Raw genomic sequence first — 11,767 nt, 5'->3', positions numbered from 1 at the left:
ACAGTTTTCATCACACAGGTATATTCACTTGTTGCCTCTTCTGAGGGATATGTGGCCATGCACAAATTGAACTTGATTGACAGTTCTCTTACCCTGCTATTAGTTTTGCTGCAGCTGTATGGGTGGTAGAAATAAAACCATTCTTAGTTGTGATGAAGGATAATAAAGGAAACTAACTGACTTACTAAGTTGGTTGACGTCATGTAAAACAAGCCTTTTCACAGCAGACATTTTGAGCTGTCATAGCAGGAAAAGCACAGTTCTAATTGATAACATTATAAATAACCACATTCCATTTAGGTGAACTAGTTCCAGGGTCCTGCTATTGTGCATGCTGGCTCAGTGTAATGGTTTATTGGGACACCTGATGTGCTTCTCTAGCTACGACAGGTCAAAGTGTCTGCTGTGAGACAGGTCTATACCTATATTGACCCTCTGCCATCTCATTTGATTGTCTGAGTTCTGACGGAGAAATGTATGTGCCGATAGAAATTCCTGTGTCCATGGCATGTATTGCTTTCTGCTAGCAATCCCACAATACAATCTGTCATATTATATAGATGCAAAGATTACTGTTGGCAAGTAAGAACATAAAAGAAGAGTTATAGAGTAACTGATGAACAACATTACCCCTAATAAGCTAAAAAAGTTTGATTTCAAAACTATCAACATAAAAAAAGTCTCACAGCAGTTGATAAGAGTTTGAAAGCATTTCTGACCTGGAGCTGCAGCTGTGTGACGGTGTCAGTTGTAATAGTGTCCTTGAAAACAGTTTCAAGGTTTTCTGACCTATTTTTGAGTTTTGCAACTCACATCACTCAGAGGCAGTGACACACACACACACACACACACACACACACACACACACACACACACACACACACACACAGCAGGTCTGTTTGTACACACACAAAAGTGCACATTCATTCACAGTGTGAGTGCCAACTCCCAGGTGTGTCATCCTGCCGCCAGCCTGAGTCTGGTGCACCACACACCCTGGAGACACTGGCTGATGAAGTAGCAGATAGAAAACCTTTGAACTGAATGAGACAGAGAGAGAAAGACAGAGAGTGTATGGAAAAGGCATTTTGCCATGGTCATGCAGAGGAGAGTCAGTCCACTTTGTGCCAGCAAACCTCTCCTCTCTCCTCTGTACTGCTGCCCGTCCACCACAGGAACTTCTGCTCTATTCATCCATTTTTACCTCCTCTATCAACCTTCATGCTCTCTGTCCATCCTATGTTCCTATTTTTATTTTGATACATTGAGTCACTTGTCTTTCTTTTTATCCATAATGTTTTCTTGTCTTAAAGACAATAACTAATGTTATAAATTCAAATCTACCTTCTCTGCGCCTCTCTTCATCAACCCTCTTTAATAAATTAACAAAATTTAAAAGCACTTACTATTAATGTCTCTTCCCCCCTCTCTCTCTGTGTCCACTCACCTTTGTGTCTCCTCAGCATCTCCCCCCACACACACACACACACACACACACGCACACACAGAGTGCTCTCCATATCTCTGCGTATCACGTTTGTCTAAGCAAATAGCCCCGTCACCACTCTATTCAGACGGGCGAGCAGGTAAAAATGGTTTGCATATCGCATTTCCTCAATGATTTCAAACCTGATCCGCTACACGAGATGTGATTTTAGATTATTAATGAACCTCCACGACACTTTGTCTTTCTGTCCATCATGTGATCAAATGAACGAAGGGGGGGTCAACTAGTGAACAAATGGCCTACTGTAACAGTGCACTGACAAATGAGGGTGATGTATTGCGGTATCTGTGTTTATAATCACGCATTCATTATTGCTAATGTGGCAGTAATGACACCATAATCGGCTTGCTAATTGAGTGTCATTACAGGGGATGCTGGTGCTGTGTTCTCACCACAGACGGCTAATGTCACTGTCACTATCACTTATTGCGCAGAGGGTCCTAATAATCACATCATATGATGAAACGAGGGAGGAATGACTTAATCTTCTCCTCATGGTAGAAACAATAATGGAAAAGTTGCGCAATGCCTGTAGTTTTATTTGAGGGATTTGACTGTGCACTGATGTTATATGGCACAAAGTAAATGTCCTCATTAGAGCTTCATTAGTTAGTCATTAGTGAGATTTTTGGACAGTTATCTCAATTCTTTTCTAACCAGGTGGCTCTTATGCTTGCAGATGGAGATTTTTAAGGAGCTGCAGTGATTCTTCGGCTTAACCAGCAACATCTGGCGACAACAACTCTGTTAACATCCCTCCGTCATGTCGGGAACACAGTTGGAAGGGCTGCCCTAAACACATTCTGCGTTCAGTAGACTGAAGATCAAACTGGATGAAGCCACTTTTATTTTTCGACTCACGACTTCACCAACACAAGCTCACCTCCTCAGAAGATTCTAACTAATTTTCTACCTCTTGTTGGTTCTCTTCTTGACAAGAGAGGCGGTTTTTGAAGAGATCATCCCAAAGGGAGACAGTGAAAGAAACTTATTTCAGCACCTGACAGCTCTGACCCACTTATCACGCTCCAACTAGCTTTGCATTTAGCAGCATCAGAAGAGGTGATTCACCGTTTTATATTCAGGGCCATCGATCCACTAACCTCCTGATCTAATTAGCCACACACAAACACCTACACATGTGCGCACACGGACCAACACCTGGGGTTGCTGGCGTCTGCAGATGCTTCAGATAATCTGGTGTTTATAACACTTGTGTCTGGCTCTTATTTCAGTGACACAACACCCAGACACGCACTTAAACAGCTATACACAACTGGGTGTTAGAAGTCCATCTGCACAACATTAAACACCCATCGAGAACTGACCTTGACTGTGATCAGACACGTGTGTTTTCATTATCGAGGCAGTGTCACATCCTGTCTGCTCTGATTGAGAGTGAGAATGAGAGCCAATGTGGCAGAGTGGCCCTGATAAATACTCAAAAAAAAAAATTTGCTGCCTGAGGGTCAGCCACTCAAACTCAAACCATAGAGCTTCATTAGACAGTTTAGTCAGTTCTTCAAAATGTGTGACACTAAAAAGTAGTCCGTATTGTATTAATTGAGAAGTGCCTGTGTGTGCGTGTGTGTCTGTCACATTGTCAGAGCAGATTAGGGTCAGGCCTGTCTGGGTCATGCCACTTTGACTGACCTAGATTTGACAAAATAAACTGGCCACCGGAGGAAAACGTGTGTGCAAGTCCTGCTGTCTGCGGTCCTCTTACTTCTTAACTACCTGCTAACTTAGGCTACCTAACATCTTAACCCAACAAACAGTCTATAATACAAAACTGGTAAACTTCCTTTTTATTTAGCCTCAAAATCAAACTCCCAGTCTCCAGTTTGGCCTCTGTGTCTGCGCCGCCCCTCATGAACACCTTCCCTTCCTTCTCTGCACCTCCTCCCAACACACCAACTATCCAGTCAGTGTGCAAGCCCTGCCTTCGGGTCCCGTGGAGGATGAACGATGTGCCCACACTTGACTACGAGTTGCTGCTGTCCCCGGCCGGCTCCTCCCTCCCCGGCAGTCCTGGTGGCAGCAGCAGCAGCCCCCCTCTGGCCTTGGTCGGGGTGGATACTGAGCAACGCACCGCCTTGGCCTTCGTAGGCCTCCTCATGCTGTTCCTGGTCTTCCTGCTGGTCAGGTGCTTCAGGATCCTGCTGGACCCCTACAGCCGCATGCCTGCATCATCCTGGACTGACCACAAGGAGGGGCTGGAGAGGGGTCAGTTTGATTATGCACTGGTGTAGGGTGATGTGTCAACAGGGTGTGGTAGAGGGAATATTTCATTGTTCACAGACATGATCCTGTACGGCGTAGTCTAATTTAGAGGTGTAGATGGACAGTAACAATGCAAATGATTGTGAATGCACTCTTAGAGGGAGGTTTACCTGATGTTGGAAGATGCCTGGTTTATATCACAGAACTGTAAATATGCAGTATAACAAGTCTGGTTCATCAAGAGCCACACCCTGCAAGCCAAACACTCACTCGCCCAAACTCGGATGTTTGACCGGGAAGAAAACAGAAATAATGAGCTGCACAGCTGCCTTAACCTGACCTAATGTACAAGGCTAACATGCCGCCACTTCACAACCTCACTTTAGGGCTAGGTTTTTCCAAATCCCACCGCTTGTCAGATCACAACGTAGTTTAGAACCTCAAAGCCACATTTTTGATGAGAACTCTCAACACGCAGGACACAGGCAGAACTTAAATGAAGGAGTTTACACTTAAGCAGATGCCCCTTTAATGAACCAAGGTCCATTACAAAGCATCCTTATGTTAATTGCTGATCACGTCGCACAAATCCTCACATTTGTTTTGATTTGGGACACTGATCCTCGAGGCAGCACTGCAGTTCCAGATGCTTTTTAAGGCCAGAGCAGGTAGTTTATGTCTCCATAAAATCTTCCGTGTATCTGTCCGTGTATGTTTTGTGTGTTACTGTGTCTATAACTGAGAAGCCATATTGAAACTGTATAATCTCTTATTACCGCAAGTAGAATTTGTCCTTTGCTTTAGTCAGCCTGCCAAGTGTGGTGATGAAGCAAACAGCAACCTCTAGGCAAAAAAGGCTTTATTTTTCTATTCTTGACTCGAGTTTGGGAGTCTCCTTTTTGCTATCTTTCTGTCCTTTTCCTCTTACTGTATTGACTAGATAGACTAGATTTTTGAGGTAGTCATGCAGCCACCTCTTAGAAGGAAGCAAAGCAGGTAGCTTTGCTTTTTTTGTGTTTTATAATTACATATTTTTCTGACTATCTGCTTTGTTTTTGATACACTGCGTTGAATCAGTGACAATAAAAAGATTTTCTTCTTCAATTACTCTTCTCTAATTTCCACTGAGAGCTGGACTGTGTGGAGGGTCCACATTGTTCATGTTGGAAATTAAATAAAAACGATTACTACTTACTTGTCATCGTGTGTCACGTTTGTAAGCCATGAGCACTGAGAGGAAAGAAAAACTCTGGCGCACAAGACTTAAAAATATAACCCACAATACTTTATTGCCATTTATGTCACTGGACAAAAAGTTTACAATATGATATGAATCACTCTAATTTTACAGACTGCCATTTGGTGTCACAAATCTTTGGTTTTCGTCTTGCACAAAGATGATCATTTAGGATATTAAAAAATATTCCATAATAGCTGATTGATTTATTGATCCTCAACAAACAGATGTGGTGTGACTGGGTGATTGTCATTTCAGCTTTCAGTTAGACTTCAGTATAAACAGGCTTCAGGCTTGTGCTGAACATTTGACCTACCGAAACATCAGACTCCTTGTTTTCTGAGTTATAAAGCAAATGATATTTCAATGCAAGCAGATGATGACAGTATATTGTTTCAAGTTTGACACTGAAGCTGAGATACAGTAAGCAGATGCAACACAATGCCTTCTTTTTTTTTTTTTTTAAACATAGTGGCAAATAAAAGAAAAATTACAAACTGACAATAAAGATACAAAGTATACAAAGGCTCCCAGGTTAGAAAAATGGTTATGTGTTATAAACATTGCCTAGGCTGTGGGTCAGTGCAGCAACCTTGACTGTTAAGAGAAAAAGATTATCCTTAAGCACCATAGGTCGTATCTGGAGATGGTTTTGTTTGAATTGATCATTGCATGGTACAGACAGTGTAAGCTTGTATGATAATAGACGATGGGAATGTCGATGATCTCAAAGTCTGACATCATCGTCAGTTATCAACAAAGAAGATGCTGCATTTTCTTTTCTTTTTTTTTTTTCTCAACAAAACAAAGTCAACAGCACTAAAGGCCTTCAGTCTTGGGTTTACTGTGAGTATTTGTTTCGGCAGCCTTGACGTTTTAAAAAAAAAAAAAAAAATCTACATTTCACTTAAAAATATACAATTTAATTTTCAAGAAGCAAGTTTGATAATATTGGTTTTTCAGCACCAAGACAATACAAACGACAAACAAACACAACAATAAAACCTAGCAAAAAAAAAAAAAAGGTCACTTTTTGCAATCCAGATTCAAGACTGCACTGTCTTTGTACAGCGTAAGAGATGGTATTATCTAGCACCTTTTTTCTCTTTGAGAGAAAAAAAAATCATGAGAAATGAAAGATGACAGACCTGACAGATATTTGTTTCGTTTTTTCCGTGAAGTTTCATGTTCACCTGTGTGTGCACTTACACTGTAAAGCACTACCTTTAGTTACAGCTTATGTAATGTTAACATGTCATGTACCTTTGAGACGGTTAGTGTATTCAGCTGTGTGTCTCTTTGTGTTGCAGACGAGGCTCAGACCTCAGACATCGAGCTCACGGTAAGGTCAGATAAAGTCAGCTTATTGTCAAGTTCAGCCTCCCAACGCCAGCTGTCGGCCGCAGCTCTGCATTGATGTTCAGGAGTTTGTAGTAAAAACGCAGAAAAAGGAGATGCTACAAGTCTCTGACAAGCCGACGAGCGAAAGAGACTTTGGACTTTGGAAATCTGGCTATCAGGTCCAGAATCAGTGCACCTGAAATCTTAATCCCTTAAAGGATAAATACAAACGTGACCTGATCTATCGTCTTTTAAGTCTACAAGCTACTAACTGGTGTATTCCCTGCTCATGATGGATGCTGAGGGACACTAGCACCCTCTTTAGTTTTGAAGTTGGCATCACAGCATGGTGTCCAGTACTGAGGTAACCAAACATGACAGCACACGCACGCAAACATGCTGATCCCTGCTTGCCGCTGCCCGCAGGCGGGACAAAAGTCGGTCACATCAGAGCAGAACAAAGCTTGCTTGTTTTTCTCATGTGAAAATTGGTTGGCATCCAGCTATAAAACAGACCGCTATGGACTTAAGAACCTGAAATGCTGTGTAAATGTTGCAGTCCTTCGTGTTAACATTTTTCAAACAGCACAAATACATTAAATGACACACTACAATACTGAGAGGGGCCGACTTGACAAACCTTGTTCCCCAGTGTTGTGATTTTTTTTTTTTATTTCATAGCGAGATCACAGAGAGGTGAACGAGTCCTTGGACCACCATGACGGCACCTGACCTCTGATCTCTAGCCTTAATATAACTTCTTTATAATACACAGTGATTTAAATACCACCATAAATGCTGCGTTAAGATAATTTTGGCCACTCTCAGCACTTCATTTCTGATAAAAAACTTGCTTGTTTACCAAAGTGCTTCATGGACTTGTGGGCCATCTGTCTGCTATTTTGTCTGTATAAGGTGCTGTGGTCCAAGCACCAGGACACCTCTCTGCCATCGCCTCCACTGGATCTCTCAGTGGAGAATGAGTGCTAGGTCGGGTAGGAGTGGAGGGGCGCAAAAGGAAGTGTAGTCAGGGTTAAAAAAAAAAAAAGAAAAAAAACACAAAACATGAACATATAATAACATGAACAGTAACAAAGTGGTGGTAGAGTTGGGCTGATTGACTCAGTCTTTCAAAGCCCCTTGATTAATCACCCCCTGCTGGTGGGGATGTTCCTGCAGGGGGCGGCTGGGAAGAGGAGTTATTGGATAAAAGGGCAGGTTAAGACTCAAAGGCTTTAGGAATCAGTCCAGGGCAGGATTACGAGAACACTCTGAGCTCAGTGCAGGTGGATGTGGAGCTTGATGCGCAGGGCGTCTCCTATTTCCCCTTGTAGGTAGTCACTGTCATGCTGCTCCTCCAGCTGGGATAGTCTCCGGGGCCCAAACAGCCGCAGGCTGGCGATCTCCAGCCGGTAGGATCCTGCAGGAGGCGGCCTCTTGCCGAGTCGGAGCACGCTCTTTCCGTCGCGGCGTTCCAGCAGGCGGAAGTGTTCATTAGCGTTGCCGTGGGTGATGACGTAGCGTACGTGGTGCTCCAGGGGCTGCAGGGCGGGAAGGAGCTCTAGTAGAGGCTCCTTGTTGAGCAGTGAAGCCAGGGAGATGTTCATGGGGATGGAGCCCTGGGTGTCCATGCTGGCCATGCTCACTGCTGGCTCCTAAAGTGATGACAGGGCCAGAGGAGTTCACTGAATTGTTTAGCAAATCTGAAACGGGCAGGAACTATGACCAAAAGTAGAAGAAGAAGAAGTTTGTGAACACACGTACCCGGTTTAGCTCATTTCCATCAGTGTTGCGTCTGTGTCGTCCACTCTTTCCTCCTCCGTTGATCTTACACTCGTAGCAGGCCTCAGGAGACAGACTGTCATCGTCCTCACCCTCCGCAAACTGGCCTGGGAAACCCGAGCCTGTCATACAGTGACTGGATGGAGACAGACACAGAGTAACAGAGGTCAGTGTGCTGAGTATGAGGAGTGAACTTCACGTCAAATTCATTGACATGAAACAGGGTGAAATGTTTTCTTGTGGTAAGATGTTGCAACCAGGAATTAGTCCAAAAAAAAAACTTTCGTGACACCACTGTTTGATTCCCTCACCCCTGTCCAGCTCTGTAGAAACCTCCAGGACAGCCACACAGGTAGCCTCCATCGGTATTGGAGCAGCCGTAGATACATGGATTGGTGCCTGTGGAACATTCATTCACATCTTGGCAGCCGCCAGCGCCCTGCTCAAAGTCAAAGCCAGAGGGACACACACACTTGAAGCTGCCCAGTGTGTTGTAGCAGGAGGCAGAGCCACACACCGTTCCTGCCTGACACTCGTTTTCATCTTCAGGAAAGAAGAGAAGAAAAAGTTTAGAGACGGACGATAAGGTGAGTATGTGATTAACAATATTTTGCATGAAGCAATACTGTCACATATAGCAGACATATGATGATACGCACAATTGCTTTATGCTATTTGGTGTGTTGGTAGAAAGATGAAATTCCAGTGCACCGTCTATATAATGCCTTCATATTGAGAGAGGTTAAGCAGAAAATCTTGTTTTTTGTACCATTTGTTATTATCCATCCAGCATGAAGCAGAGCCTTTAAGCCAGGTGAACAGCAGATGCTCTAATAGGACTGTTATATATTAATATGATATGATTATCCTGATATATTTTCTTTTTTTTTTTCACAACTCAGGTGTACAATTTGATAAAATATGGGCCTATGATAATAATATATTTCAAAGTAACAGGGAATTTGATGAATCAATTAATGGTTTAATAAGAAACTTGATCAGAGAGTTGTTTATTTTTGAATTTCTACCACATTTCACAACAGGGCATTGTACATTAAATTACACTACACACAAACATGTAGTTGCAGTCTCATAGTAAGACTTAAAAAAAAAACTTTTTTGTTCATTACTGTCATGACGACAAAGTCACGGACTCAAGAGTCAGAGCAACTCACCCACACACTGGTTCCACTGGTAGTGCTGCACGTAGCCCTGAGGACAGCCACAGCGGTAACCTCCCAGCATGTTCTGACAGCCGTGCTGACAGCGGTGGTTGCTGCTGCATTCATCCACGTCTGAGGGGAAGTAAAATAAAGACTTATTATAATAATTTCTCATTATCAGCAGTGACACCTAGCCTCCCTTCCCCTTCCTCGGTCACAAACACCTCAGCAGAACTCTCTGAACTATGTCCGACCAAATATAAGGGTTATCGGATCTGCTCACCCTCGCACTCGATGCCTGTGGTGTCCAAGGAGAAACCTTTCGAGCATTCACAGTTGAAGCTGCCGGGCGTGTTGACACAAGAGGCCCTTGAACCGCACGCGCTGTTCTGACCCGTACACTCGTTGTTGTCTGCAAACAGAAAAGACAAGACTTAAGACCTTAATACAAACTTCTTTTTGGGGGTAGAGTGACACCGATCGTCTCCTGTTGTGGACTCACCGATGCAGGCGGTCTGGTGCTGGGTGAAGCCGGGAGGACACTTGCAAGTGAAGCCGCCAATAGTGTTGACACAGAGGAACTGGCAGTTATGCTGCTTGGTTGAACACTCGTCCAGATCTTGGAGGGAAAGAAGCACGAAAACCAAAATTACATTAGAGAGATGAAGCCTCCAAGCCGTTGAGCTTGTAAAGATGATATTAGAGCAATTATCAATATAGTGAAGCAATAAACAGAACCCAGACCCCCTGTTGTGTTGGAAGTAACACGATTACTACAATAGCTGACTATAAAAAAGATCATTAAAATAATATCTCATAATGTTTATGGAGTTATTTACCCATGGATAGCAAATCAATGTTTTAACACATGAACAAATACTGTCAATTAAATTAATACCTTTGCAGGTCTTTCCATCAGGCTGTAAGCTGTATCCTCTGGGGCAGGAGCACAGGTAGCTGCCTTCAGTGTTTTTACACAGGAAGTTACAGGGCTTCGGAGACAGAGCGCACTCATCCATATCTGTAATACGCAGACAAGAAAATGAAAAATTTTCGTAAACTCATACCAGCGTTATCAATGAAATGTAGAAATTCCGTGGCAATATTATCTGTATCTGTAAAGACTTTTAAAACCAAAATGAGTGAAAACAAGCGAGAGGGAGGGACAGGATACAGATCAGAGCTCATACCAACACAGGAGGTTGCTGTGAAGTCAGTTTTGTATCCCACATTACAGTGGCAGCGGAAGGATCCAATGGTGTTGATGCACTGACCATTTCGACACAGATCTGGCATCACCTGGCACTCGTTGATGTCTGGAGGAAACAGAAACATTTTGGAAAGCGATCCAGATCAGACAGATACTCACAGTGTGTCTGCTTTCTTTCTGTAGCTGCATTTCACTTGTTGTACCTCAACTCACTAGGTGTAGATCCCAAATGCAAAATTTAATTCTACCTATCTAGTTAGTTTAACTAATTTATAAGATTATTGTGGTTAAAATAAATAAAATTTAAAAAAAATGGAATAAGCAAAGATGTGAGAAATAAAACATACGTTTTGCTAAAACTATATTATCACTTGGTGTTATAGTTTATCCTCACCTCTTCCGTCGGTGGTGTAGCCGGGTCCGAGTGGGCACATCTTCTTGTACTGAACGGTGCCAGGCAGCGGGCAGAGCTCACACTGTGACCCCCAGCCTCGGCCCGCGTTACAGCAGCACTCAGACTTGGTCACACTGTTCCTGTTGGTGGACGACTGCTGGCACATGGTCTGCAAAACCTCAGAGTAACAGAAGCCCTTTCGGTTGTCTGAGGAAATGGAGGAAAGACAGACAGATTATTCATCTATTTCAAAAAACAAAATAAACCAATTGAGATGAGACTTTGGGTCAGTGAGGGAGCAACTGTCTACAATTCTTCAGCTGAATTTCAAAGAAGAGTGTGAGCACAGCTTCAGTTATGGCTTCTTCACCCCCACAGTCTGACAACATGTTCTCCAGCAGTAGCGATCTTACCAATACATTCAGTTCCAGTGGAGCTCGGCTCAAAGCCGTCGTTGCACTCGCAGCGGTAACTTCCCACCGTGTTGACACAGCGCCCGTTCTTACAGATGCCAGGCTTGGCGCGACACTCGTTCAGGTCTGCCAGCACACAGAGCAAAGGATGGGAGGATGAAGAGAGTGAAGAACAGGAAAAACAGGACAGCAGCTACTCTGCGAGGACTGATGTAAACCTCTAACTTTGCGTTTTTTACTCACCCATACATCCCTCTCCGTCTGGTCGGCGCTGCATGCCGGGAGGGCAGATACACATGAAGGTACCGATTAGGTTTTTACAGGTCATGCCCTTGGAGTCACAGTCATCAAGACCCTCCGAACACTCGTCCTGGTCTGGAGGGGGACAGTGAGAGATGGCCAATAGGTATGACTACAACAGGCAGCTAAAATGAAAACTGTTAAATCCTGTTTCAGTGTTGTGAATTACTACAACACAGAAAAGCAAGAGGAGTCCA

General features: G+C 43.5%; 2 protein-coding genes across 2 annotated transcripts in view; one reads left to right on the top strand and one right to left on the bottom strand.

Moving 5' to 3' along the window:
• The window catches only part of LOC111650221 (cortexin-1-like), a 14,994-nt gene extending 10,070 nt beyond the window's left edge, over positions 1-4,924 (top strand). The window contains exon 2 of the mRNA XM_023400070.2: positions 2,187-4,924. Within this exon, the coding sequence (XP_023255838.1) occupies positions 3,379-3,759 (381 nt within the window). The 5' untranslated portion in view covers positions 2,187-3,378 and the 3' untranslated portion in view covers positions 3,760-4,924. The remainder of the gene's footprint in view (positions 1-2,186) is intronic.
• Positions 4,925-4,993: 69 nt separating this feature from the next.
• fbn3 (fibrillin 3) overlaps positions 4,994-11,767 on the bottom strand; it is a 67,405-nt gene continuing 60,631 nt past the window's right edge. The window contains exons 55-65 of the mRNA XM_023400069.2: positions 11,514-11,645; positions 11,271-11,396; positions 10,858-11,064; positions 10,444-10,569; positions 10,152-10,274; positions 9,756-9,872; positions 9,537-9,665; positions 9,266-9,385; positions 8,402-8,633; positions 8,073-8,226; positions 4,994-7,963 (exon numbers count right to left, since the gene is read on the bottom strand). Of these exons, the coding sequence (XP_023255837.1) occupies positions 7,586-7,963; positions 8,073-8,226; positions 8,402-8,633; positions 9,266-9,385; positions 9,537-9,665; positions 9,756-9,872; positions 10,152-10,274; positions 10,444-10,569; positions 10,858-11,064; positions 11,271-11,396; positions 11,514-11,645 (1,844 nt within the window). The 3' untranslated portion in view covers positions 4,994-7,585. The remainder of the gene's footprint in view (positions 7,964-8,072; positions 8,227-8,401; positions 8,634-9,265; positions 9,386-9,536; positions 9,666-9,755; positions 9,873-10,151; positions 10,275-10,443; positions 10,570-10,857; positions 11,065-11,270; positions 11,397-11,513; positions 11,646-11,767) is intronic.

This window comes from Seriola lalandi, unplaced genomic scaffold (assembly GCF_002814215.2).
Source record: "Seriola lalandi dorsalis isolate HSWRI2012SDOR001 ecotype SW California unplaced genomic scaffold, Sedor1 jcf7180002052130, whole genome shotgun sequence".
Lineage (NCBI taxonomy): Eukaryota > Metazoa > Chordata > Actinopteri > Carangiformes > Carangidae > Seriola > Seriola lalandi.
The sequence above is the reverse complement of the archived record's forward strand: the minus strand, read 5'-3'. Positions and strand labels throughout refer to the sequence as shown.